Raw genomic sequence first — 27,610 nt, 5'->3', positions numbered from 1 at the left:
CGCCATGGCCCCCGCGCCCACCGCCGGCCCCGCGGGACGCAGCTGAACGGCCGCCCCCGGGCGGGGGGATCCGCTCGCACTTCGCATGTCCGCGGCGCCCGGGAAGTCGGATGTGTACGGCCTTCCTCCCCCTCCTCCTCTCCTCCATGGCCGTCGTGCTCCGGCGTTAGTTCCTGGCTTTGCTTCCCCTTCTCCCGGCCGCAGGAATACCGCGGGACCATCCTCCCGCCGCCGCGTTGTTGTTGTCGCTGTGGCTTTTTCGTCTATTTATTTTTTTTTTTCTTTTTTTTGGGGTGATTTTGCTTTTTTTTTTTTTTTTTTCCGACAGCGAGTGCCGGAAGGAGGGGGGGGTGAGGAAGCGGAGGCCCGCGGAGCGCGGCGGCCGGGGGGGGTCGGCACCTGGCCCCGGCGGGGCGGGGCTGGGCTCGGCTCCGCGGGCGCCTCCCCGGCGGTGCGGGGCGGGGGGGGGGGGGGGTGTGTGCGGGGGGGAACCGGCCGAGCCCGCTCCCCCCCCACCCCCTCCGCCCTCCCTCCTCCGCCCCCCGCACGGACTTTCCTCTCGTCCCTTTGTTCAGTTCTCGGCCTCTCCGGGAGCGCTCCGAGCCCGGCGGGCAGCAGCGGCAGCACCGCACGTCGCGATCGCCGTAGCGAGGCACGGCACGGCTCGTCCCAGTGACCGCGCCCCAGCCCGGCCATGTACCCCCAGGGCCGGCACCCGGTGAGTCCCGGTACCCCCATCCCGACCCCCCTCCCGCACCCCAGTACCTCCCCCCGGCTCCCTCCCGCCGTATCCCCACGGTAACACCCCCCCGCACTCCCCGGTAACCGACCCCCGGTCCCCCCCCCCGCAGGCTCCGCACCAGCCGGGCCAACCGGGCTTCAAATTCACCGTGGCCGAGTCCTGCGACCGGATCAAGGACGAGTTCCAGTTCCTGCAGGCCCAGTACCACAGGTGAGCCCGGGGGGACCCCCGGCTGCCCCCCCCGCCCCGCCCGCCCCCCCCCGCCCGCGGGGTCTCACCCTCCGCTCTCCCCCCCCCAGCCTCAAAGTGGAGTATGACAAGCTGGCGAACGAGAAGACCGAAATGCAGCGCCATTACGTTATGGTGAGAGACTTTAATCAGATTTCGGATCAGCCTGTAAATGTCATTAGCTGGGAGCCTGCGGACGGGGGGGACCGGGGGACCCCCCCCGGGACGGGCACTGCCTGCCCGGGGACCCCCGGAGGCGCTGGGGGGGTGCTCGGTGCCAGGCGCACGGAGCCCCAGACGGCTGGAAGCGCAATCCCAAGTTTCCTGTTAACCCCTTTGTAGCGCTCCGGGGGGGCCGAGGGGGGGTTGGAGCAGCGCCCCCGGGCTCCGGGGGGGTCCCTCGGCGTGATGGGGGTCCCCCCCTTGCTGCTCCGAGGCGCGGGGTGAGGCCACCCGGGAGCCATCCCAGCTCACCCCGCTCATCCTTCCCGAGGGAAACGGGCTCTTTTGTTGCCTCAGACCCCTCTTTTTTAGCCAAATTTGCGTCGCGGGGCCCCCAGGTGGGCTCGGTTGGGTTTCTCCTGGGTTCAGCAGGATCAAGCACCCCCTTTCCCAGCGGCTCCCGGGGCTCCCAGCAGCTCCATTGGCCCCTGGGGGGGGAATAAATCCACCCCCCCAGTGAGAAGCTGGAATTTTGGCCAGACTCCGGGCTGTACCTGTTCTGCCAGGGCTGAGCAGACGCCTGTCACCCAGCTCTGCGCCTCTTTGTTTTTCTAAGTAGCTTAGGAGGAGAAAACAGGAGTCAAAAGGAGTGTCCCCTTGTTAAGTGCCTGCCAGTTAAACCCATAAACATCTGCTTATTATAAGGTGTAATTTCCTTGGCTACCAGTGCTTTAAGCCCAGTTTTGACCAGGATGCTTTTTGGTAATGACCTTATGCAAATACCTTCTGTGAAGTTAATTCAAATTCTTCTTGGCTGTTTTCTTTAATTGAATTTATTTGTATGTTTTTATTCCCCAGTACTACGAAATGTCCTACGGTTTGAACATTGAAATGCACAAACAGGTGAGTAATTTCCAGGGGGGGAAGTTGGGATTGATTGATCTCCTGTTGCCCTTTTCCTCAACCCGAGGTAAAATGGGCCCTGATTGCACTAAATAGGGAATAAGTGCTGAAGGCAGGGATGTGACTCCAGGTGGGAATCCCGTGGCCTGGCAGTTGAATTGGGAACTGCAGGTTGTTGGCAGGTTGGTGTTTTGTCTGTGCTGCTGAGAAATTCGGGTTTTAAGCGGAGTGTTTATGCGGAGGGGTGAGAACAGCCTTGCCTTCCGTGCTGGGATGTCGGTACCTGGAATAGCGCGTTCCCAAAACTGGGAAAACACTGATGTGTGCTGCGATTGCCTCTGGTTGTGTTGTTGGTACAACAGGACTGTTTCTAAGGTCATACCCTGATCTCCTCCGTGCTGTAGCGTGAGACTGAGGAGGGAATTATCTCCAGGGCTCCGATAGCTTACGGTGTGTTGCTCAATGTCACGGATTTGTCTTTGCATCTGGGAAATGAAGCAATGTTTGGGGTTGGTTGGTTGTTTTTTTTTTTTTTTCCCTCCCTTCCAGTCTCCTCTAATATGTAACTTGCCTGAAGGAAAAAATAGAGAAGGCCCCAGCAGAATGTGGTGTGGTACCTTGATAAGATTATCGTTAAAGAGCCTAAAGGCTGCGCACATGATGGTAAAACTTAAAGGAATAAAGTTATTATTGAGATTAGACCTGATTATTTGTGCTGCTGCTGCTTACTGGTTTTAGAAGGAGTTCTAATTAAGAACTTAAGGCAGATAGGAGTTGACATCAACTTTGCCGCTCGCAAATCAGCCCCATTCAACTCCAAAGTGGTTTTGCTTAATAGCAGCATCGCCCTCCTCTAGGAAGCGTCGCTGGGAGCTGATGAAATGCAAAGCAGCGTCTCTGAATCTGCCTCTCTTTTCTTCCCTTTGCCTTTCTGCGGCGCAGTCACAGGGCAACGAAAATAATTCCTGCTTAGTCTTCAGTTTTTTTAAAAATATCCTCTCCCGTGCAGATAATCCCGACTCCTCGCCCGCTCTCTGTGGCTCTGCCTGGACCCAGGCGGGGCAGGGCGGCCCAGGGGGAGCCCTGGGGGGCTGCGAGGGGCCGGGACCCCCGTGCTGGGGGAGGCCTCGGGCACTGTTTGGCCTGGGGAGGTCGGGAATCCCCCAGAACGCAGGGGGTTTGTGTAGGCCCGTGGTGGAATCCCGCGAGGAGGGGACGGTTGTCCAGAGGGACACGGACCCTGCAGCCGCTTCAGCGACGCCCCGAGGGACTGGAGTGATGCCCGAGGGATGGAGTGACCCTGGAGGCACTGGAGTAACGTGAACATGGGTTCTTTGGGGAGAGGAAGTGCCTCTTCCCACCTGGTTGCTCGGTGTTGAACGGCTCCGCTCTGGGAGATGCTGGGAGATGCTGGAATAATGCACGGAGATGTTGGGCTTGTTCTCTCCATGGAGGCTTTGGAAGGAGTTGCCGTTCCTGAGATGTGCAGTGTGTTTTCCCACCGGTCCGTGGATGGAACCCAAGGGATCAGTGAGGTCTGGCACCCTTGGGAGGTGCAGATGGATCACCCCATCCTCCGCTCCGACCGTGACCACGTGGGGCGTCTTCCCTTGATGTGTCCGTGGTGGTTTTGGGGGGTGACTGAGGAGCCCCGGAATTCCCAGGGATGGTTTTGTGCCCTGGGAGTTGCTGGGTGGTGGTGGCGGCCCGGGAGGCCCGGCGTGGTCAATGTGCTTCGCTGGGAGCTTTGCAGGGGAGCGGATAAATCCCGTCCGGATGGTTCCAGGCTGTGCCGAGCATCCCTGCCCGCTCCCGGTGACATGTGCTGCGTGCCGGGCTCGGCGAAGTTTGGGAGGCGAAGCCGCCTCGTTATTTAATTGACAGCAAAGCGCGCGGGGCCGGAGGAAAACAAAGCCCCGCGAGCTGCTCCCAGCGGCGCTTCCAGGCGAAAATGGGGCGAGAGGGAGCGGCGGGATGGGAGAGCCGGACCGCAGCGGGGGCCTGCCGAGGGTTTTCCCCCTCTTTCGGGCCGCAGCATCCCCCTGAAAGGCATCCCTGCCGCAGCATCCCCCCGCAAGGCATCCCGCTAATTGCGGCGTGGTCCTGCCTGCATCTGGTTGAGGGTGGCTGGTCCTGAACAAACAAGTTTATCAGCTGACCTGTTTAGCGGTTGACTTGTGTTTATCTGCACACAATCAAGTAGACTGAAGTGCTTGAATTATTCATGCAGTGTCCTGCCCTCCAGACTTGACTGCTTGTGATTACATCTGCTCCAGACAAACATTGATGGATACTTCATCTTTAAGCAAAAGGGGATTGTCTGTCTGTGGGCTTATATAACAGATTATCTCTTCTACGCTGAATATTAAGTGTGTGCATATGTGGCTGCGTGTGGGGTTGTTGTGTTGTTTTGTTTTGTTTTTTTTCCTTCCCCCCTTTCTTCTCGTTTTGTTTCTTGTTAAGTAAAAAAATGTACTTTCATAAACAACTCCATATGCAAGGAAATATTTAGGAAGTGACTTGGTTGCAGTGAATCGCTCCTTACATCAGTCTTCCTGCTGAACTAAGCTCCCTTACCCGGGCTCAGCTTTCTTAAACCCGAGTCCAATCATGAGTTTTCTTTTGAAACCCCGGCAAAACTTTTTTTTTTTTTTTTCCCCTTCTTAGGGCTAATTGATTTTTCCAAAAGAAACTTTGCTTCCCCTGTTGGCTTTGCATTGTTTCTGTGCAGATCTCCGTGGATAATCGCCGACTGCAATAACCATTCCAAAAGAAAAACTAATTTTGCGTGGGGAAACGGGACACCTCGGAGGACAGAACCTTTGTGCTGGGTTTTATTTCTTTTTATGGCTGAGAACCCTCCACATAAGCACTTCTTGTTTTCGTGCTTAAACACTTAATGCTTGGAACAAACCTAAACCCCCCTGACACTTCCAGGGAAGAGAGGCAGGGTTTTTTTTTTTTTTTCTCTAGAATATTCTAGGAACACAATATACTTTCTGTCATGCTCGTTAGCAAGGAGTGCCAGGTAATAATTTGCTAAATACTTCAGAAGCCGAGTAATTTGTTAGCTCTGCTCTCAGGTCTCCTAAGGTAGAAGGGGAATATTGTCAGAGCTTCACCTCTCCCTCCCCTCGGCTCTGCAGGTGGATTTTTGGGGGTGCTGGGTGCCTTTTGGGGGTCTGAGTGGGCTTTGCCCCCCACGTCCCAGTTGCCGGTGGTAATTCTGTAATGAGGGGTTGTGTCCTGCCCCTCCACCCCCCCTCCTGATTTAATTCTCATCAGCCTGGCTCTCCACTTTGCTAATAACGATAGCAGCCACAAATAGCTTTCAACATGCCATTGACAGCCCGGTTGGAGAGAGCACTTGAAATAGTGGTAGACAGCTGAAAGTACCCATAATTGTGCGCCGGAGTGAGAACCACACTGCTCAAGGGCCTTATTTTCATGTGCTTAAAGAGACAATATCCTGGTTTCAACAAATGCTGCTGGTGCTTCACGGCTGGTGTGATTTACTCCTCGCTTCTCCCTCCGCCCTCTGCCAGGGAGGGGGTTTGGGGGGGCTATACAGCCCGGGAGGGGGTGTCCTGGAGTGCCTAAAGGAGGGCTGGGGGGTCCAAACCCGTCTTGGAAACAATACTGGGGGGATGTGTGGAGGGATCTGTGGTTTGGGAGCCCAGGAGAAGCTGGGGGCTCCTGGGTGGCAGTGTTGTGGGATGGTGGGATGGTGCTGGTGCCGTGTTCTGCATCCCACAGACCATCACCTTTGGCAGCCCCACCAACCCCACTGCTCCAGGGTTTTAGGCATTTGGGGGGTGTGTGTATATTTATACATGTGTGTGTTTATACATTTGCACTTCCCCAGGGCAGTGGGCACAGCCCCAAGGCTGCCAGAGCTCCAGGAGCGTTTGGACAACGCTCTGAGGGACAGGGTGGGATTGTTGGGGTGTCTGTGTAGGGCCAGGAGCTGGACTGGATATTCTTATGGGTCCCTTCCAGCTCAGGATAGTCTGTGATATAGATATGTATGTTTTGGGGTGTTTTCCAAGAGGAGGAAGGGCAGTGCTGTGTGTTCATCCCTTCTCTTCATTCTTCATCCTGACATATAAATCCATAAGCAAGGGCAGGTGGAACTGGGGCTGCTGTGGCCCAAAATCTGTTCTGAGGCTCTGTCTGCCATGGCCTGGTGTGCACTGCTGTGATTCCCTTCCCTACAGAGGTTTGGGGTGCTTTGTGCAGGATGTCTTGGGGTGCTTTGTGCAGGGTCTTTGGGGGTGTTCCCCTCAGAGTGGTGGTTGTGGGGCTGTTTTATGAGGCACCTCCATCCTCCCGAGGACTGGGAGCCCAGGAGGGGTTTGGATCCCATCCTGTGCCATGGAGGAATGCTGGGACCAGCCTGGGGGTGCATCCCCAGGGCTGGGGCATCCCTGCAGCTCCTGTTTTCCTCCTCAGCTGTGTCCAAGGCTGATGTGTTTTGGCTCCATCACCCGGAGCAGTATCCGTGGGGTATCACGCAGGAACCCCAGCTTCCAGCCTGGAATTCTGCACTCCTGTGCTCTGAGTCATTTCTGAGGCAGCTCCTTTCAGCCCTGCTCTGTGACTGACGGGCCACAGGGTTATTTTTAAACTTCCCTCTGCCACATCCAGGTGTAAAGACGAGCGGCCGTGGGGCCGGAGCTGCTGGGCAGAGCCAGCCCCGAGCTATTTAACACCATGCCAGCCTGTTCCTGCTCCCAGAGCCCCATCCTGCCTCCTGACAGGCTGCCAGGAGCAGCTCCTTGTGCCCTCCAGAGCTCTGGGTGCCGGTGGTGGCTCTGGCCATTTTAAGAGCGGGTGGGGTGACAGGACCCAGCGGCCCCTCTCTTGATTTATCACCAGTGCAAATGTTTTCTCTGGTTTCCCCCTCCGTGCTGGTGAAACACCAGCCCAGAAGTGTTTCTGCTCAGGCAGGAGGTCAGATTCTTGGCAGGGGCAGGGGGTGAGGGGGGGTTAGTTGAGGATTTCAGGTTCTCCAACCTCTTGCCCTTTTTAACGCCCACCAGCATCTCTGTGCCCGGGTGAGTGTCCCTGAAGGTGCTCCCACGGACCCCGGGAGAGGCACCCAGCACCCGCTGAGCACCTCCCATGGGGGTTTGGGTGGGTGGGTACCTCTCCTGGGCGCTCCCCAGGGTGTTTTATCCCCACTCATTTGCAGCTGTGGTCCAGGGAAGATGCAGGGCATCGGAAGGGGATGCAGAGCCTGGGATTGCCATGGCAACCTGCCGTGGGGAATGGAGGTTTTTCTTGGCAGGACCAGCTCGGGGGGCTCGGGGGGCTCTGTCACTCTGGGAAGGTGATGAATGAGCCCTGTTATGGGGAAGGTGTCGGGCATGAAGCCCTTCCCTGTTCCCGACGTGCCGGAGGATCCCCTTTCGCTCCCGATTAAACTTTTAATGGGGACAACCAGAGTTTAATATTCTGTGGAATGGGAAAAGTTAAAGTGAGCAAATATTTAAAGACTATTGAATGTCATGTTTGCAGGAAACCTCACGGTTGTAAACATAATATTTTGGACATCTAATATCTTTCTGCTCACTGAGTCCCATGTGGGAAGTCTCTCCCTTTGCGGAAAATCTTTGTTTGAAGTTTGGGCAGAACTGGATTTAAATGTGGAGGAGATGGGTTGTTGTGAGCCTGGACCGTGTGATTCCCGGGGAAAACCCAGCACCTTCCCTTCCTCCTCCCTGCCATCAGCCTGTTTGGGTGCTGTATTTTTCCTGTCACGCCGACCCCACCCCTGCGACGCAGCCCAGGGAAGCTCGTGCTGGCACCGCTGTTTTCACCTCAAATAAGGATGGAATTTGTTCTGGAACTCACAGGAGCAGCAGCCGGGCTTGTTGCATCCAGAATCCAATGGGCTTCAGCTGAAGGAATAAATATTTAATGGAGCTGCAGTCTATATATAATCTAATCGATGCCTCAGTGCCAAAAAGCCTTCAAAGAGCTTTTGCTCTGCCTGGGCAGCGCGTGGTGGGAGCGCTGGGCTGGCTGGTGGCACACGGGTGCCAGCCTGGCTCCTTCGGACACGGTGCTGTGGCTGGGCTGGATTTGGGCAGTTTTAGCTTCCAGCCCCATTTTAGGGGTGCAGAGTGGTCCTGGGGTGATGTGTGAGTGTGAGGTGGTTAAACACTTGTGCTGACCAGAGCCTGTTCCTCGGGGCAGGGATCTCGCGCTGTCACGACATGAAGTGTTGCTGCAGTGCCAGGACAAGGGGAATGGCTTCCCGGTGCCAGAGGGCAGGGTTAGATGGGATTTTTGGGAAGGAATTCTTCCCTGTGAGAGTGAGGAGGCCCTGGCACAGGTTGCCCAGAGAAGCCGTGGCTGCCCCATCCCTGGAAGTGTCCAAGGCCAGGTTGGATGGGGCTTGGAGCAACCTGGGACAGTGGAAGGTGTCCCTGCCCATGGCAGGGGGTGGGACTGGATAATGTTTAAGCTCCCTTCCCACCCAAACCATTCCAGGATTCCATGAGCCCCAGCTGCCTCCTGATCTGTGCATCCTCACGTTGGGGTCCGTGATAATCCTGGTGACTGGTGTAGCTGTAGCTGGGGGTACCTGAGTCCAACCCCTGGTCACCTCCTGGTGCTCCTGCCTTGGCACGGTGTGCCAGCACGTTCTCCTGCTCTCTGGAATTGCTAATTAAAGCATGAGGTGTAACCCAATCACTGGGGTGCTTTCGGAGAAGAGGATGGCCAGAAATATCCCTGTGGCTCAGCAACCAAAAGCCAGCAGTGGGGGGTGTGTGGGGACCCCTCGGAACAGGACCCCGAGTTCTGGGGTCTGTGGGGTTGTTCCCTCCATGGGGGTGGCTCAAGACTGGGGGAGAGCAGGGTTTTCCTGGTGTCTCCTTGCTTATGGTCATCCTGGGAATGTCGGTTGTGCTCGTTGGGTTGGTCTTGTAGTCACAGCAGTGTGACCTGGCCATCACCCAGCTCCTCCCAGCAAGGGCTGAGTGTCTGTTGGGCATTTTCTCCCAAACTGTGATATTTGGGGATTTTCCTTGCAGTACTTGAGAGCTGGGCTGGATGGGCTTCGAAAGCCAAGCTGCTATAGGACCCATCCTCAGGGCTGAGCTGTGGGATCAGGAAGGTGAAGCTTTGGGATGGCAGGGATGGATTTGGGGGGCACAGAGGGGGCTCTCTGAGGGGGAGTGACTGCTGGCTGCCTCGGGAAGAGGCCCCTTGCCAAGAGGGAGGCTGGAGCGAGCCCAGGTTAATCACTTGTGTTATTGATAACGAGCTGCTCGGGGCTGTCGGAAGGAATTTCTGGGCGTTTGATTCCCTGCCAGCCTCGGCCCGGCCATTGTTGTGGCTCTGGATCCTCGGCTGCTCCGGCCCTGTTTGACTTGGAGCAGGAGCTGTTTTCACAGCTGCCCTGGCGGAGCAGCCGAGTTAACCCTTGGGAGCTGAGTGATCCCAGGGTAACCCTTGGGAGCTGAGTGATCCCAGGGAAACCCTTGGGAGCTGAGTGATCCCAGGATAACCCTTGGGAGCTGAGTGATCCCAGGGTAACCCTTGGGAGCTGAGTGATCCCAGGATAACCCTTGGGAGCTGAGTGATCCCAGGATAACCCTTGGGAGCTGAGTGATCCCAGGGAAACCCTTGGGAGCTGAGTGATCCCAGGATAACCCTTGGGAGCTGAGTGATCCCAGGGTAACCCTTGGTGGTGGGTCTGGGTTGTTCCCGAGTGGGATGTGAGGATGGCGAAGGGAACACCACCAGCTTCATGTGGGGTGGACAGAGAGCAGAGCAGGGACCCCCAGCCCTCGCTGGTGTCTCTGCCAGGGTTTCTCCTGGAGAAACTCAACACCCACCACAGTGCCAGGAATGGGAGGTGATGGCAAGAGCCACCAAAACCTGGATTTTCTGGGATCCAACCCCCAGCAGCTGCTCCAAGGATGAGGAGCTGTGCCAGTGCTATGTTTTCATGAAGCCAGGGAAGTGCAGGGTGGTGCAGCACTGCTGGGGCTGGTCCGTGACACTCATCCCATGATGGGAAGGGGCCTCAAGTGTCCCAGGGCAGCAGGGATGTGTCCCTGTGCTGCTGTGCTTGAAGGTGCTTTTATTGCCTCTGTTGGGAGCTGCTGCTTCCACTTGGAGGGGTGGGAGGGGACGTGGAGGGGGACAGGGAGGGGATGCACAGCACTGCTCCAGGAAGCCTCGAGCTGTCTGTGGGAGGCTGTTTGGTGCTGACTGTTGGGTTTTCTTCTTCCTTTTTTTCAGACAGAAATTGCTAAAAGACTGAATACAATTTTAGCCCAGATCATGCCTTTTCTGTCACAAGAGGTAAGGAAGTTTTCACACCCTGGGTGGGGAGTTGCTGCTTCTCCCAGGGGGGTTTCCCCAGGCGGGCAGTGCTGGGGTCCCTCGTGGGTCCCTGGGGGTGGGGGGCTGAGCGAGAAACGGGGTTCAGATCCTCCATGTGCATTGGAAAACCCTTGGGATGGGGGAGAGCTGGGCCCTGTGAAGGGGCTTGGGGGTCTCCAAAAAGGCTCTGAGGGGCTTCTCCACCCCCCTGCACCCCGTGGAGCTGGGAGGTGCTCCCGGGCATGAGCAAAATAGAGCCCAGCAGAGGGGTGAGCATCTCTGGAGGGGGGGTCCTGCCCCTGGGCTGGTCCCCCTATGCCCAGCTCTGACCTGGCCGTGCCCCTCTGTCCCTGCAGCACCAACAGCAAGTGGCACAGGCTGTTGAACGTGCCAAGCAAGTGACAATGACGGAGTTGAATGCTATCATCGGGGTACGTGGACTTCCCAATCTGCCTCTCACCGTGTGTATACCCCTTTTATTCCTATCATTTACCATAACCAGAGGCAATCCTGCGCTCAGGAGGGATAAAGCAGGGCAGCTCACACCCCCCCCCGCCATCCCATGGCCCTCCCAAATGACCAAAACTCCCCCAGTCTGGCATTGAGTGAGACAAGGGGTGGAATCTCCACCTCCTGCCACCTCCCGGGTGCTGGTGCAGCTCCAGGAGCCTCCAGCGACCAAATTGGATGTTCCCCATGGCCTGGGCAGTGTTTGGGGTGCAGAGCAGGACCCAGCAGCCCTCGCAGACCCCCTGAGCCCAGGCTTGTCTCTGCTGGGCTGTTGGTGTGGAATGTGCTGTGCCCTTGGCAGGGTTGTTGTCCCATGCATTGATGACCCGCTCCCGCTGGCCGGGCTCTCTCTCACAGACCTCGGGGAGGGTTAATTTAAGGATTAACCATTTTTATTGTTTCTTTGATTGATGTCACGGTCTCAGTCCTGCAGCAAACCTGCTCCTCACCCCGGGACATCGGTGTCCCCATCCAGCATCCCGGGCAGGTGGCTCCAGAGCTCCTCTGGCTTTAGGTCTTTGTTTTCCAGAAAATGCTCATTTTTAATGCTCTTTTTTTTTTTTAATAACTATTTGCACTTCTTAAGCTATAAGGATCTTTATAATTCTTTGCACTTAACCTGCTCTTCTCTACATTTTTCTGTATTTTCTGGGCAGCACCAAAGGTAGAATTGGGCTCTGAGCTGCTGCAGTCTCTCTGGAAATGAGGAAAGGTTCAGTAGCAGATAGATCCCTGGTGGTGGGGTTGGTGGCTCTTGGGAAGTGACCCAGGGACGGGAGCTGAGTTTTGGGGTGGCAGGCAGCACTGTGGAGCGCTGGGAGGTGAGCAGAGACAGGGAGGAGGGAGCCCATGGCTTTGATGAGCTGCTTGGAGCCGCAGGCAGGAGCCCCCAGCAGCTGGAGGCAGATATTGGAATTCAATTAAGGTGAATGAGCAGGGCCCGTGACCCCCATTTCCGAGGTAATTGCTTCCTTGGATCAGAGCGAGTGCCTCCTGTCATTAAGCAGCCAGCCCAGCCGTTTAATCGCTTTCCTGACGAACTTTCAGCAGGAATTATGGGCGTCTCCTCCCGCCGTGGCTTGTTGGGGAGGGACACGGTGCTGGCAGGAGGCTGGTGGGCAATTCCACGTCCTTCCATGGCTTGTAGGGGAGGCCAGGGCTCGTCCTGGAGCTGTGGAGCTGGTTTGGGTGCTGGGTCTGTGCTCAGGTGCCCCTCAAGGCACAAAACCCCAACAGTTTTTGGGTTTTTCCCCTGAAAAAACTGCACATGCCAGTTTGTTATTGGAGGGTTGCTGCTGGCAGGAGGGTGGTGAGTGATTCCATGTCTTGTAGAGGAGGTTCCAGGCTCATCCCAGAGCTTTGGAGGTGGTTTGGGTGGCGGGTCTGTGCTGCTGCACCTGCTCTGGTGCCCCTGAGACACCAAACCCAGAGGATTTGGGGTTCTTTTCTCTCCCCTCTGTGCATGGAGTGGTTTGTTATTGTAGGGCTGCTGCTGACAGGAAGGTGACGAGTGATTCCATGTCCTTCCATGCCTTATAGAGGAGGTTCCAAGCTCACCCTGGATATGTGGAGCTCTGTCTGTGCCGCTGCACCTGCTCAGGTGCCCCCAAGGCACCAAACCTAGAGGATTTGGGGTTCTTTTTCCTCCCCTCGTTGCACACAGGGGTTTGTTATTGTAGGGTTGCTCATGTGGACACGTCCCTTGTGTTTGTTTGCTCTCCTCGGGTGGGTGAGGGCAGCACTGGGGTGTGCACAGCCCCACCCCTGTGTCCCTGGGGATCCCGTGTCCCTGGGGATGGGTGGCCCTGCTGTCCCAACCCTCCCACCACGGGGAGCCCTCCCAGACTGCCCCGGCCCTCGGTGCAGGTGCTGCCTCACGCAAAACCCCACCAAATCAGGAAAACCTTTTTTTTTTGCCCCTTTTGAGGTCAAGAACTGTTAATTTTATGCATCTAGGCCATTGTCTCACAGTTCCTCTGCTTCAGGCTTGTGTGAAATTGAGCCCTTGATTTGGTTATAGCTCTGGAAATGATTAGACTACTTTACTAAATTTAACGCAAGTGGTGAACTTAAGTGGTGAACCATTAAATCGGTGAACAAAGGCATGAAGCATGATGTACATAATCCAATTAAAGCCACTCCACGGACCAGATATTCCTTGCCAGCTTTCTCCTAAATTTATAACCTCTTCATATCTTCCCCATCTTTGGCTGGCACGTGCTGAGGGACCCCAGGAGGAAGGAGACCTCTCGGTGTCTGTGCGTCCCTGTTGGCTCCCGCTGCCACCCCGGGTTGGGTTTGCAGGGTCTTTATCCACTGCCAGCTGCTGTCCTGGGACATGTGGGGACATGGATCCGTTCTGGGGTCCTGCCAGCAGATGAGGAGCCCCAGGGGAGTGTCCTGAGCAGGTCTGAGCTTGTGGTTCAGCTGGGGAGGTGTTGGGAGGGTCCCTGGTTCTGAAAGGCTGCTCCGGGTCCTTGTGCTGTGTCACTCGTGTACCAGGACCTTGATCCCTGTCCTGTCCCTGCCATCAGCACCCAGCCGTGGGTGCTGGGGAGTTTTTGGGAGCCCAAAGATCTCCTGCATCCAGCCCATTCCTGGGATATTTGCAGCAAGCCCTCACATGGTGTGTTTTTAAAAACAACCTTTTCCAGGGTTGGAATAAGGGCCGGGGAGGGAAGTTGGGCTTTCCAGCAGAGGACCCCGAGCGAGCACCACCCCTGTGCCGTGGAGTCCCTCGGGGCCTCCAGGATGTTATTCCTGAGGAATGTGCATCGACTGCTCCGTGGGCTGAAGAAGAAACGCAGCCATGGAGTCCCAGGCGGGCTTTGTGCCACTCCATGGAGTCTCCAGGATGTTATTCCCGAGGGATGTGCATCAGTGGAGTGGCGCGGATGGGAAGGACGGCGGAGGGAGCTGGGAGCGGAGCCTGGGGATCCTCCAGCACCACCCGGGGATGTGCACTGGGCTCGTTGGCTCATCCTCTTCTCCTTGCCCTGGGAGTGATCCAGCTGGGACACGGCTCCTTCAGCGGTGCCGGGATGGAGCTGTGCGGCCCCGAGGTGGGATCTTGGCGACTCCATGGAGCTGCAGTGCTGGATGGAGGGACAAGGCTTCCCTTGTCCCACATGGACTTCCCACATGGATTCTGCTCACCGGTTCCTGCTGCCAGAGGGAGGAAAACACCTTTCAGTGTTATTTTGGGCCACAGTGGGATGTTGTGTCCTGACCTTGGTTTCCACGCCCCCCCGGAGTGGGGCTGCTGTGAGGGGCTGTTCCCGCAGCTCACGGAGCCCTTGGATGGATTTATTTGTTGACAGCCTAAAGAAAAGGAAGAAAAACCAGTTTCCTGCTGTGCTGGAGGGTGAGGCTCTGGGTGCTGAGTCTCCTGCTCGGGGTGCTGCTGTGTCACTGTGGTGGAGCTGTGTTGTCCCCTGGGGCTGTGCTGGGGCCGTGATCCCCATCGTCACCCCGGGAATGGAGTGTTGCTGCCTGGATCCGGGATTTCCACGAGACCACATCCCTTTTTTGGGGCTCCTGGGTGAAAAGCTGCTGGGATGAGTTAAGCCATGCAGATGTTTAAGGTGGAGGTTGGAGATTGCTGAGGATAAAACGTTGGATCTCGGTGTGTTCCGGCCCTGCAGGGATGGGCACCACTGGAGAGCCTGCAGGAGAGGAATGTGCTGTGCTGGAAAACCATCTGGGACCATTCTCTGGGTGATATTCTCAAACAATGGCCAGCCCTGCCTCTGGCTTCAGTGGGTGGAAATCACATGGAATTGGGATTGTGAGGAGCCTCATTGATTTCAGGAAGATCTGAGGATCTGTTCCACTTGCTTTGGTGTTGGAGGGATGGTCTTGGCACGTGCGTGTGGCAGGAGATGGAGTTACTGAGGGAATCACCCCTCGTGGTGCTCCCTCACCCCACCAGCTCTCCTTGTAGGAGGACACTCCTGGAATGGTGATCCTGAGGATGTTTCCTGTCCTTGCCCTGCGGATGGAGCAGCCTGGGAGAAGCTTCCAGCTCCTGCTTTTTGAGGGCACAGTGATTTATGCTTTTCCTATACCAGAGGCCTAATTGCCTTTTCCATTTGGCTTCTGCCCCAGCTGGGACCTTGGTGCTGCCTGGAAGAAGCTGTTTGGAGATAATGCAGCTCCTGCCTTCGGCTCCCACCCTGGATCTCATCCTGGCCGAGGATTTCCCTCTCCATCACAGCCCTGGGAAGGCTCTCACCTCCCCTGCCCCCAGCGAGGGGCTGCTCCACCCTGCTGTGCCTGCAGTGTGACAGCCAGGCCCACCTTCTGCTGCCCCAGAAGGGGGCAGTGGGTGGGAGCTGTGTCCCATGAAAACTTGGCTTTGGTGTGGGAAAACTTACCACAGAATCCTGGGATGGTTTGGCTTGGAAGAGACGTTAAAGCTTATCCAGTTCCACCCTCTGCCCTGGGCAGGGACACCTTCCATAGACCAGGCCATGTCCAGCCTGGCCTTGGACACTTGCAGGGATGTGGGACACCTGGGGGTGTCTTCTTCCAGTTCTGCTGGAAATGTCCGTGATGGAACTGCTGGAATCATGGAGTGCTCCGTACCTGGGGATGTTTTTGGTGTATTCCTGCTGGTGTCCCTGGAGCTGGGCCGGGTGGCAGCAGGTCCTGCTGTTTGCCCGTGCCCTTTGGGTGCCCTGGGCAGGACACAGGTCGGTGCTTGGTGACACTGAGGACAAATCCTGAGCCGAGGTGGTCGTGGGGATCTGGAGGAGTCTGGGAGGCTCCACTGCAGCTCAGGTGTCCCCTCCCAGCCCCTGATTCCTGCTGCTGCCCAACTGTGACTTCACTGGGAGCTATGGGGTGCTGCTCGAGAGGGCTGTGGGTGCAGGCAGGAGGGTCCCAGACAGGAGTGCCAGCTCCAAGACCCTCCTGGCTGGACCAGGGGTGTCCTGGGAGCGAAGGAGCTGCGGGAGGGGGGGCCTGGGGACTCCTGGAAGCAGCTCCACGGATTTCAGCAGGTTTTCTTCCAAGTTTGTGTTTGAAATAGAATCGCTGGGGATGTGTTTGGTTTTCCTTTCCTCTCCCCAGAGCTGTAGTTGAGCTTTTTGCAGCTGTAATGGAGCAGGGAATCAATCCCCATGGCTGGATGAGTGTGTGCTGGGATGGCTGGGACTCAGGGCTCCCAAAAAACCCCTGGGAGCAGCTGGGAGCTGTCCCAGCTGGGCTGCAGCTCCCTGTGTGTGTGCCAGGGAATGTGGGGGTGATGCCCAGCCCTGTGGTGGAGTTGGGGGGGTCCCTCCATGATTTATCCAGTACAGGGAACAGCCAGTGATGTCGGAAGGGGTCAGGAGCACGGGATGGTGGGATGGGACTGGGCCACTATGTGGGCATTTTCTTCTCCCCTTCAAACACCTTAAAGCTGGTCCTGAGTAAATTAGCAAAACTTGCTTTCCTGAGGTGTCTGGGAGGATCCTGGCTGCTGGAATTTTCTCTATCTGGCTGGTTTGGCCTCTGCACTCTGGCCAGGGCTACTCTGGGTGGGATTCCTGTATTTCTTTTTTTGCTTTTACCTGCTGAAAACCCCAAACTAACCAGGTCTGCAGCAGTGCCGTGTTCCTGTGACTGAGGGACGATCCCGGGGCGGGTGTGCCACGCGTGCACTCCTGACATGGGCATTGTGCCTGGGCACCCTCTGTCCCTCCTGCTAACGGGGCTTCTCCTTCCAGGTGTCCCAGTGGGGCAGCTCCCAGGACATCACCCCGGGACACCGGGAATGTCCCTTCCCGGCACTGCTCGGTGCCCCCAGTGCCCCCCAGTGCCCCTCCCCGGCTCACTGGTGCTTTCATTGCAGCAGCAGCAGCTCCAGGCCCAGCACCTCTCCCACGCCGCCCACGGGCCCCCGGTCCAGCTGCCGCCACATCCCTCGGGGCTCCAACCGCCGGGAATTCCGCCGGTCACCGGCACCAGCTCGGGGCTGCTGGCCCTCGGAGCCCTGGGCAGCCAGGCCCACCTTGCTGTCAAGGATGAGAAGAACCACCATGACCTGGACCACAGAGGTGAGAGCGAGGGGCCAGGGGGCTACTCCTCTCTGCATCCATGGTGCCGGAACTCATGGAATCATCCTGGAATGGCGTGGGTGGGAAGGGAGCTTAAAATCCAGTCTCACCTCCTGCCACGGGCAGGGACACCTTCCACCAGCCCAGGTTGCTCCAAGCCACGTCCAGCCTGGCCTTGGACACTTCCAGGGATGGGGCAGCCACAGCTTCTCTGGGCGACCTGTGCCAGGGCCTCACTACCTTCCCAGTGAGGAATTCCTTCCCAATATCTGTCTAACCCTGTCCTGTGTCAGTGGGAAGCCATTCCCCTTGTCCTGTCCCTCCATCCCTTGTCCCCAGTCCCTCTCTAGCTCTCCTGGAGCCCCTTTAGGCCCTGCAAGGAGCTCTCAGCTCTCCCTGGAGCCTTCTCTTCTCCAGGTGAGCCCCTCCAGCTCTCCCAGCCTGGCTCCAGCCCTTGGAACATGTCTGTGGCCTCCTCTGGACTCTCTCCAGCAGCTCCACATCCTTCTGATATTGGGGGCAGCACCCTGACCCACACACAGCTCTGCTTCTACCTCCCCACCCCTCTGGACTGTGGGCTTCAGGCCATGGGATTGTGCTTTTAGGGATGCAGTTTTCCCTAAATGATGCTCAGACTTTGTTGAAGTCTCGCTGCAGTTCAGCGGTGCCTCAATGGGGAAGCAGCTTCCTTCTCCTCCTCCTCCTCCTCCTCTGTTCACCCCCAAACTCAGGGTTTTTTTCTAATTATTAGTGGTCAGACAGCTTTTTAGAAGATAAAATGATGTATGATTCCAGGTGCAAATGAGCAGTATTCAATATTTTCCTGGCAAATCCCCTTATCCCATACATGGAAGGATTTGGGATATTCCCCCTCATTCCCGTTTGCAGGGCAGGTACCAACAGCCCCTCTGAGCTGTCAGGCTCTGCTGCGGGCTTGGGGATGTTTTTCCTCCCTGAGAAAACAGTGAGACAAAATTATCCAAAGCAATTTATCCAGTTATGTTCCTTTTCCTGCATGGACTCAGATTGCCAGGAGATCCCAGGGAAAATGGGGCTGTTGGGCACAGATTAATGGCTAAACCACGTTGTGCTGCCGACGGGACTGTCGGAGGTTGTGACTTCGGGGACAAGCACCAGAGGCTGCTGCCATTCCCTTTGGATTCGGGGCATTTCCAGCTGTGTTTTGCCAAATGGACAAAAGGAAAGGGGCAGGAGGCAGCAGGGGCTGGATGAACAGGGGGATTTTAAAGCCAGTGAGAGCCCAGATAGGGCTTGAGTTAAGAACATGAGGAGCTTCTTGGTTTATTTTCTGGTTTGAGACTTAATTCTAACTTGCTTTATTTCTCTGTCTCTTCTTTATTTTGGCTGTGACCTCACCTCTGCTCCGACATCTCCTGACAGAGCGAGACTCAAGTGCAGTAAGTCCCATTGCCTCCTTTTCCCCCAGTTTTTGGTGGCTCCATGGTTTTGTTTTCTTTATCCCTTCAAACCCCATTTTGTAGGTGGGAGCTCCGGGGCTGCCTTTTGCACAGGTCTTATTAAATAATAAAAACCAGGCAGTGCAAAGCTCCCACCCTGCCTGGAAGAGCTGTGCTGGGATGAGTGGGGTCTGGGTTAAATCTCTTTGCCTGTGGCAGAGCCTCATGGTTGGGTTTTGAGTGAGCCCAGTCGGCTCCAAAATCCTTTGAGTGACTGGGACAGCTGTTTCATTCCTGATCCCTCTCCCATTATCTTGGGTCATCTCACCTGCTGGGGTGGTTTGGTTATTACACCATGTTAAGTCAGACTTGGAGGGTCAAGCAGTTCCCAAACCACCTGAATCCCTGGATTTTGGAGGGCACCTGTGCCTCTGTCCGTGTCCCTGACGCCTCAGGGCGGGTTCTGCTTTCCCTGGAGCAGGGATGGGGAGGCAGTGAGGATATGGAGGGGGAGCTGCCCTCTCCATGCAGCGGGGCCCAACTGGACCCCCCAGCCCTGGTGTACACAACACCTCTGGCTCAGGGAAATGAGACATCAGAAGGAATTTCTCCACATGGTTTGACCCTGTGTGCAGGGCCAGGAGTTGGGACTCCATGATCCCTGTGGGTCCCTCCCAACTGAGCATATTCTGGGATTCTTGGAAAGGGCTGTCAAGCACTGGAATGGGAGGTGGTGGAGTCCCCACCCCTGGAGGTGTCCAAGGAAGGCCTGGCCGTGGCACTCAGTGCCGTGGGCTGGGGGACAAGGTGGGCACCAGGCAGAGGGTGGACTCGGTGATCCCGGAGGTCTTTCCCAACCCCAGCGATTCCGTGTGAAAAGCTGCCAGGACAAAGCCCGGCTGAGCCTCGGCTTTGCAGCGATTTCCTGCCATCCCCGAGCCCACAAATGGGCCTTTTGAGAGCTGGGGGCGGGCGGGAAGGAAAGTGCTATTTAAGGGGGGAGAGGGGAATTGGGCATCATTAACCCGCTCCTCGGGCGGGCAGGGGGCCGTCGGAGGTGGGAACCTTCCCGATCCATAAGCCCGGAGCCGGGGTGTTCCCGGGGGAGGTTTAATGCGCCGTAATCAGCGTTAGTCATTCATATTTTCCCCAGCCTTTGCCTGTGCAATAAAAAATATTTAGTTCCTTGGCGCCGGGCCAGCGGCGGCGCTGAATGGATCGATGCCTCTAAATGCTTGACATGATTCTCCGGGAGCTGCGAGGGTTTTCAGCATGACTGCCTGGGAAGAAAGAGCTCGGTGTTATCCAAAGCTGCTTACTGGGGACCGAGGAGAAACATGAACTGCTTTAGTTCTCCCTTTCAGCCGGGGAAGAAAGGCAGGCACAGCAGCTTAGGGAGCGTTGCTGCTTAGCGGGGCTGGCAGGCTCGGGGAGGGTGGGGGGTTTCTCCTGCTGCTCCCAGGAACTGAGGGCAAAGGAAGCTGGGATGTGGGGAAGGGGCTGCGCCGTGGGGGGATGTGGGATCAGGGCCGGGCATCCTCTGGCGCTCGTGAGGTGGTTTTGTGCTGCCATTTTTCTCCCGGCATTCAAAGGGCTTTCCTGGGAATGTCGGCGTCTCCCGGGTTTTGCTGCTTGAAGCAGGGACAGAAGCCCCCACAGGCTCTGGGCTCTGCTGCTCCTGGTCACGTGGGTTTTCTGGGATATTTTGTGGATGTCCTTTGGCTCAGCTGCTGGTACCAGAGCCAGGATGCAGCAGTTCCTTTGTTCCTTCTGGATGAGGCCTCCCAGCTCTGCCAGTGCCAGAGGAAGCACCCACGGGCTCTGAGGCTTTCCTGGGAATGCTGGATCTCCTGGGCTTCGCTGCTCGAAGCAAGGACAGAAGTCCCCCTGAGCAGGGAGTCCCTGTGGACCCTGGGCTGTGGTGCTCCTGGTCACGTGGGTTTTCCTGGATGTTTTTTGGATGCCCCTTGGCTTGGCAGAGCTCAACTGCTGATGTTGGGAATGGGATGCAGCGGTTCCTTTGCTCCTCCTGGATGAGGCCCCCCAGCTCTGCTGATGCCCATCCATGGTGCCACCCCTTGTGCAAAGTCCTTCCCCTGCCCCGGGCTGGGGCAAAGCTCCTGTTCTCCCATGGGGAGCACAGGATGAGGGAGATGGGGCTGATTTTAGGGAGCACAGCTTTTCCCCACTCTGCACTCCCCAGTTCCCACTGGTGGATCCCAGTGAGGACTGGGAGCTGCTGGAGTTTCCCACATTTCCCTCCCAGGGTTTGCCTTTTTAGCAGCAACCACCTCTTCCATTTTTCCTGCTGTGCTTTTGCAGTGAAGGGGTTCAGGTGTCCATGAGCAGCCTCACAGCATTCCCAGGGCTCACAGTGAGGGTGGTGTCCGATCCTGTCACCTGCATCCTGTTCCCTGCTCCCTTGGGAGCCACGGGGTCTCACCGTGCTGCTGGTGCAGGGCTGTATGTGGCACCTTCTAAGCTGCTGCTCATGAAGTCCTAATTCCCTCTGTTTCCAACTTCAAAGCTTCTTGTGGCATTGCAGAATAATTCCGTGTCGCCCTCGGAGAGCCTGAGAGCCAGCGAGAAGCACCGGAGCTCCACGGATTACAGCATCGACTCCAAGAAGCGGAAAGCGGAGGAGAAGGACAGCATGAGCCGATATGTGAGTGACAGGGGACACGGGGAGCCCCAGGGACACGACCAGGCAGGACCTGGGGTGGGAGGCAGTGGGTTTGGGTGACGTTTTCCAGGTATGGTGTGGGTCATAGAACCACGGAATCAGTTAGGTTGGAAAAGCTCTCTGAGACAATCAAGTCCAGCTGTCCCCCAGCACTGCCAGAGCCACCACTAACAGTGTCCCCAAGTGCCACATCCACATGGCTTTTAAATCCCTCTAGGGATGGGGACTCCACCACTGCCCTGGGCAGCCTGTTCCAATGCCTGACCACCCTTTCAGGGAAGAAATTTTCCCTAATACCCCCCATAAGTGTCCTGGTGCTGTGGAGGGATGGTTCAGCTCCTCAGAGGGGTGCCCCCACCCTAGTTTTTGGGGCTCTCTGCGGGGTGTGACTGGCTTTGTGTTCCAGGACAGCGATGGTGACAAGAGCGATGACCTGGTGGTCGACGTCTCCAACGAGGTGAGTCCTTGTGGGCAAATCTGCCCCTCTGCCCGTGCCACTGGGGGGGTTTGGGGGTGATGCCTTAGGGGCCTCCTGGAATGGAGGAGCCGGAGGGAGCCACAGGGGATTCCAAGGCTTTCTCCTGCCCCACAGGATCCCGCCACCCCCCGGGTCAGCCCGGCCCACTCGCCCCCGGAGAACGGCCTGGACAAAGCCCGCGGGCTGAAGAAGGGGGACGCTCCCAACAGCCCGGCCTCGGTCGCCTCCTCCAGCAGCACTCCCTCCTCCAAGACTAAAGACCTGGGCCACGTACGTCCCGTGCCCTGCCGGGGCTCGCTGGGGGCTGGGGGTGCCGGCGCTCGGACCTCATCCCTTGTTTCCCATCCCTTCTCCCCCAGAACGACAAGTCGTCGACGCCCGGGCTCAAGTCGAACACTCCGACGCCGCGGAACGACGCGCCCACCCCGGGCACCAGCAGCACCCCGGGGCTGCGGCCCATGCCCGGCAAGCCCACCGGCATGGACCCCCTGGGTGGGTACCTGCTTGGGGTCACTGCTGTCCCCAGCACGGCTCCAGCTCATCCCCATCCATGGGAAACAGCAGCCTGGGGGGGATCAGGTTTATGGGGGGCCTAATCCGGGTCTGGCTGGGGTGGTCCCCGTGTCAGAGGTGGGGTGAGGAGGGAGGCCCAGCCATTGCAGCTCTGGGATGAGAGGACGTCTGGACATGAGGTGGGATTAGCTCGGTTGGTCAGAGCAGGGTGCTGGTAACAGGAAGATTGTGGCTTCAGTCCCTGCACGGGCCATTCACTGAAGAGTTGGACTTGATGGTCCTCGTGGGTCCCTTCCAGCTCAGAATATTCTGTGATCTGTGACGTGGCTTCAAGCTGTGCCAGGGAAGGCCTGGGTTGAACAGCAGCAATGAATTTCTTCATTGGAAGGGGCTGCCCAGGGAGGTGGCGGAGTCGCCATCCCTGGAGGCGTTCAGGGAATGACTGGTCGTGGCACTCAGTGCTCTGGGCTGGGGAGGGCAAGGCAGTGATGGGTCACAGGTTGGACTGGGCGACCTCAGGGGTCTTTTTTCCCCCGGCTGACCCCGTGGACGCGGCCGCGCTCCCCGCCCTGACCGTGTCCCGTCCCTCCCGCAGCCTCGGCCCTGCGCACGCCCATCTCCATCGCGGGCTCCTACGCCGCCCCCTTCGCCATGATGGGGCACCACGAGATGAACGGGTCCCTCACCAGCCCCGGCGCCTACGCGGGGCTGCACAACCTCCCCCCGCAGATGAGCGCGGCCGCCGCCGCCGCCGCCGCCTACGGCCGGTCGCCAATGGTGAGCTTTGGAGCTGTACGTAGCACTTTTAGCTCCTTTTCTCAACGGTGGGGAGGGCTGGGGAGGGTTTGGGGGGGACTCCCCTAGCTCAGCTGGGAAATTGAGGCTCCTTCTCCTCAAAACAAGCCGTCTTTTATATCAGCTGCTGTTAAAGGGGGCTGGGGGTGGAGATGCCTCCCCGTGGGGGAATGTGCATGTGCTCCTACATTGGGGTTCCTCCTTCCAGTTACTCAGCCCCCTTCCCATTACTCTCACTAAATTCTTGATCCCATGTTTTAAGGCAAAACAAGTCAAACCAAGAAGTAAAACATTGCCATTAATGCAGAGATGGGGGTTTCTGCAGCCAGAGTGCTGAGCACGACTTGGCTGCTCCTGTCCCTGGGGGTTTGGGGACAGCACGGGGAGGGGGAGCATGTCCCACCCTGCTCCTCGCAGCCCCAAAACCTTTGGCTAATTCCTCAGTTTTCCCCCTTCTGCCAGGGGAATAATAACAATTAGCTCTTGAGCAGCAAGGGAAAAGAGGGAGCTGCTCAGTGTCCCGTGGGCTCATGGGTGGGAAGGTGTTTGGTGTGCCCAGCTCGTGTTCGGCCTCACCCGTGTCCGTGTGTCTCTCGGCAGGTTGGTTTTGACCCACACCCACCCATGCGAGCCCCCGGCCTGCCCTCCAGCCTGGCCTCCATCCCCGGGGGGAAACCGTAAGCCCCTTTTGTTTTTTTATGGATTTGGGGGGGATCAGCACGGGTGAGAGGGAGGTGAATCCTTCACCCAGGGCTGGGTTCAGCCAAGCCCCGGGTCGGGGCACAGCGTGGCAACCGGACCACAAAGCCACCCGCTGCCCCCTGTGAAACCTCCCCCTCTGGGCTGACCCCCCCGTGCCCTCCCGTGGCAGAGCCTACTCGTTCCACGTGAGCGCCGACGGGCAGATGCAGCCGGTGCCGTTCCCGCACGACGCGCTGGCGGGGCCCGGCATCCCCCGGCACGCGCGGCAGATCAACACGCTGAGCCACGGCGAGGTGGTGTGCGCCGTCACCATCAGCAACCCCACCCGGCACGTCTACACCGGCGGCAAGGGCTGCGTCAAGATCTGGGACATCAGCCAGCCCGGCAGCAAGAGCCCCATCTCCCAGCTCGACTGCCTGGTAAGGGGCTGGGGGGGCTGCAGCGTCCCGGTGAGACCTGGGGGGGTCCTGCTGCTCCCAGGCGTGTGTGTCCCCTCCTCCCCCACCTCTAATGCCATTAATCATCTTCTTCTCCTTGACATCAACATCTCTTCCCAACATCGCCATCTATTTTTCCTCTTCTCCCCCTGTTACCATCCCTTTCCTCTTCCCTGTTACCATTTGTACCCCCATTACAATCTTTTTCTTCTTCCCATCACATCTTTGCCCCCCTTAATGTCTCTTTTCCTCTTCCCCCTTTAACATCTGCTTTCCTCTTCCCCCTTTATCATCTCTTTTCCTCTTTCCCCCTTTAACGTCTCTTTTCCTCTTCCCCTGTCATCCTCCCTTTCCTCTTCTCCCTATCACCATCTCTTTTTCCTCTTTTCTTGTCGCCCTCCCTTTTCCTCCTCCCCCCCTTTAACGTACCTCTCCTCTTCCCCATTAACATCTCTTTCCTTTTCCCCTCTCCCCCCATCCACACCTGCTCCCCGTCCCCCCCGTGACCACACCTTTCCCCCCCAGAACAGGGATAACTACATCCGCTCCTGCAAGCTGCTCCCGGACGGCCGCACGCTGATCGTGGGGGGCGAGGCCAGCACGCTGACCATCTGGGACCTGGCGTCGCCCACGCCCCGCATCAAGGCCGAGCTCACCTCCTCGGCCCCCGCCTGCTACGCCCTGGCCATCAGCCCCGACGCCAAAGTCTGCTTCTCCTGCTGCAGCGACGGCAACATCGCCGTGTGGGACCTGCACAACCAGACCCTCGTCAGGTGGGCGGCGTCTGCTCGGGCTCGGGGCCTTCCTGGGTGTGCTCTGCTGGGAGGAGCTCGGAGATCCTGGAATGGTTTGGGTTGGAAGCTCATCTTAAAGCTCATCTCGGTCCACTCCCCTGCCGTGGGCAGGGACACCTTCCACTAGCCCAGGTTGCTCCAAGCCCCGTCCAACCTGGCCTGGGGCACTTCCAGGGATGGGGCAGCCACAGTTGATATGGAATGATGGCAGGAATGCTCTCTTGGTGCTGCACCATCCATCTTGTAGTGCTCATCTTTAAGCAAGCCCAGTACACTTCATGCTGCAGCTCCTCAGCAAAGGATGCTCCTGGATGGATTTCCAGGCGTGTTTGCTGTGGATAAGCCTCACAAATGACATCTGAGCACCTTGAACCGACCTCCATGCTTTTCCTAGCGTTCCCTGTGCAGATTTCCGTATTTTTTTCTGGTTCAAAGGCAATTCCAAGGCCACACAGATGGTGCCAGCTGCATAGACATCTCCCATGATGGTACGAAGTTGTGGACGGGGGGCCTGGACAACACGGTGCGTTCCTGGGACCTGCGGGAAGGGCGGCAGCTCCAGCAGCACGACTTCACCTCCCAGGTAACGGGCTGGGGACGGCCTGGCCCTGCCATGCAGAGACCCCACGGAGGGGTTTATCCCTCCATGGAAAGCAGGGCAGCTTGTTTGGCAACTGGATCATGTGGGGCTGTGGGAGGGGGCTTTTCCTGCTGGGAAAATGGCCCTGTTGGCCCTGAGCGTGGCTGTTCCTGCTGTGTTTGGTGGAACCCAGGAGTGTTGGAGACAGTAGGAGCCGTGGGGGTCCCTGGATCTGGTTTCAGCTTCTCTGTCCTCATTTCTCCATCCCTGCACAATCAGGCTACCATTAGGAAGGCAGCACTTCCCATGGGATAGCTGTGGATGTAACAGGTTTCTGTGGGTGCCCTGTGGGTGGGGTGGCTGCAGGGATCAGGATCCTGCCTCCTCCAGCAGACCCTCCCAGAGCCCTGATCCAGAGGGGCAAAGCTGGAATCTCGATTCCATTGGCAAGTGCAGCAGCATCCAGGGTTCTGGAGCCATCCCGGCATTCACAGCTCATGTGGCTGCTCCAGACACATGGATGTGCCTCTCCAAACCTGCTGCCCCAGTCTGGGGCTGCCCAGCAACCTCCACCCTTGCCATAGATCCCAGAGTGGCTGGATTGGAAGGGACCTTGAAGCCCCTCTAGTTCCAGCCCTCCCTGGGGGGCTGTGGGCAGAGCTGGTGGGCACAGCCCCCCCTGAGCATCCCCGTGTCCCACTTCCCGCTGCAGATCTTCTCCCTGGGGTACTGCCCGACGGGCGAGTGGCTGGCAGTGGGCATGGAGAGCAGCAATGTGGAGGTGCTGCACCACACCAAGCCCGACAAGTACCAGCTGCACCTCCACGAGAGCTGTGTCCTCTCCCTCAAGTTCGCCTACTGCGGTAAGCGGCTCCCGCCCGGAGCTCCGTCCCTTTGGGGGTGGGTGGGGATCATGGAATGGTTGGGCTTGGGAGGGACCTTAATGAACATCCACTCCCACCCCCTGCCATGGGCAGGGACACCTTCCACCAGACCAGGTTACTCCAAGCCCTGTCCAGCCTGGCCTGGAACACTTCCAGGGATGGGAAACAGGGATGCCCACGAGGAAGGGATGGTGCGTGGAACGGTGGGGGGGGGCTGAACAAGGATGTTTCCAGTAGGATCCATCCCATGGATGATGCATTTGGGGGGTATCTCCATAAAACCACCCCAGCCGTGGTCACCAGTGGCCACGTGGCATCGTGGGAGGTTGCAGGGAAGCAGCACCTGCCCCGTGTGACTGCTGGGATGTGTCCCAATGGAGAGGGGCTGGACGAGCCTCTCTGGGGAATCTCCAGATTTTCCCATTTCTCCAGAATGGCCACTTTCTAAGGTCAAACAGCCAGAAGCCTGTGGGGCAGGGAGAGGTTGGCCCCGGGATCTGTCTGTAGGGGTGGCAATGGCAGTGTTTGTGCAACTGCTGACACTGTGTTTCCTGGGAACAGGGAAATGGTTTGTGAGCACTGGGAAAGACAACCTGCTCAACGCCTGGAGGACGCCCTACGGAGCGAGCATCTTCCAGGTAGGAGCCTCTTGGGAAGGGCAAGGAATGAGGGCTACACCCAGACCCCCTCTTGGTGTGATGCCTGGGGCTGCCAGCCCTGGAGAGAGGGAGGATCCTCTTGGGGTGGCCGGGTGGGTGCTCAGCCTGTGGGATGTGGTGATGCCACCAGCGTGGAATGGCGCTTGGCGAGCCAGGGAAACCAAACTGACGGATGCTCTCCCCTCCTCCTTCCCCCTTTTCCCAGTCCAAGGAATCCTCGTCCGTCTTAAGTTGTGACATTTCAGCGGATGACAAGTACATCGTCACGGGCTCTGGTGACAAGAAGGCCACAGTCTACGAGGTCATCTACTGAGCGTGGAGTTTCTGGGAGGGCTGGCAGCTCCCGGCCCCGCAGGACTCGGGAAGCAGCGGGGGATGCCACGGGGTGGCCCAGGGACCGTGCCCGCTCCGAGGGGGCTCTGCCCGGCGTCCGCCACACACGGATTTATTTGGAGATCTGCGACTCTGGCACACGTTGGAGCCCTTAAACGGATGTTTCTTTGGGTTTTAGGGTCGTGGGGTTTCTTTTGATTTTTTTTTTAAATTTTTTTTTTTTTTTTTTTTTTGGTTTTCCGGTTCTTTCCGTCTGCGCTTTGGTGGCACTATAAAGGACTCCTTTTTTTTTTATCGTGACTTTTTTTTTGTTTTGTTTTGTTTTGTGCAGCCTTGCATAAGACTTGTGAAAAGTGTAAATACCGGACTAGTAAATAGCGTTGAAGGGGGGTCCCTCCCGGTACA

The 27,610-nt window shown here is 57.6% G+C and overlaps 1 protein-coding gene across 7 annotated transcripts; it reads left to right on the top strand.

The window, feature by feature from the left end:
* LOC113994646 (transducin-like enhancer protein 3) lies at positions 1 to 27,610 on the top strand. 7 transcript variants are annotated; one of them, XM_039385353.1, is made up of 21 exons: positions 1 to 165; positions 576 to 718; positions 852 to 952; positions 1,042 to 1,105; positions 1,991 to 2,035; positions 10,295 to 10,357; positions 10,735 to 10,809; positions 16,728 to 16,929; positions 18,331 to 18,347; positions 20,893 to 21,012; positions 21,437 to 21,487; positions 21,623 to 21,778; positions 21,868 to 22,000; positions 22,617 to 22,798; positions 23,417 to 23,493; positions 23,688 to 23,937; positions 24,481 to 24,728; positions 25,185 to 25,332; positions 26,042 to 26,192; positions 26,775 to 26,851; positions 27,078 to 27,610. In XM_039385353.1, the coding sequence occupies exons 2-21, from the start codon at positions 695 to 697 to the stop codon at positions 27,183 to 27,185; spliced, it is 2,292 nt and encodes a 763-aa protein (XP_039241287.1). In that variant the 5' UTR covers positions 1 to 165; positions 576 to 694; the 3' UTR covers positions 27,186 to 27,610. The 7 variants fall into 7 exon arrangements, with proteins under 7 accessions (XP_039241287.1, XP_039241285.1, XP_027589741.1 ...); XM_039385351.1 differs by having other exon boundaries at positions 22,617 to 22,813; XM_027733940.2 differs by having other exon boundaries at positions 16,725 to 16,929.

The sequence above is a fragment of the Pipra filicauda genome, unplaced genomic scaffold (genome assembly GCF_003945595.2).
Source record: "Pipra filicauda isolate LSUMZ 115617 unplaced genomic scaffold, ASM394559v2 scaffold406_size631624_pilon, whole genome shotgun sequence".
Lineage (NCBI taxonomy): Eukaryota > Metazoa > Chordata > Aves > Passeriformes > Pipridae > Pipra > Pipra filicauda.
The sequence above is the reverse complement of the archived record's forward strand: the minus strand, read 5'-3'. Positions and strand labels throughout refer to the sequence as shown.

What these genes read in the sequence shown, in the direction of transcription:
- LOC113994646 (XM_027733937.2), top strand. Translation starts at nt 695, where the DNA reads ATGTACCCCCAGGGCCGGCACCCG. An exon ending in TGGTCGACGTCTCCAACGAG is followed by an intron (nt 21,488 to 21,622) that starts GTGAGTCCTTGT and finishes CCTGCCCCACAG; the next exon opens with GATCCCGCCACCCCCCGGGT. An exon ending in ACGGAGCGAGCATCTTCCAG is followed by an intron (nt 26,852 to 27,077) that starts GTAGGAGCCTCT and finishes CCCTTTTCCCAG; the next exon opens with TCCAAGGAATCCTCGTCCGT.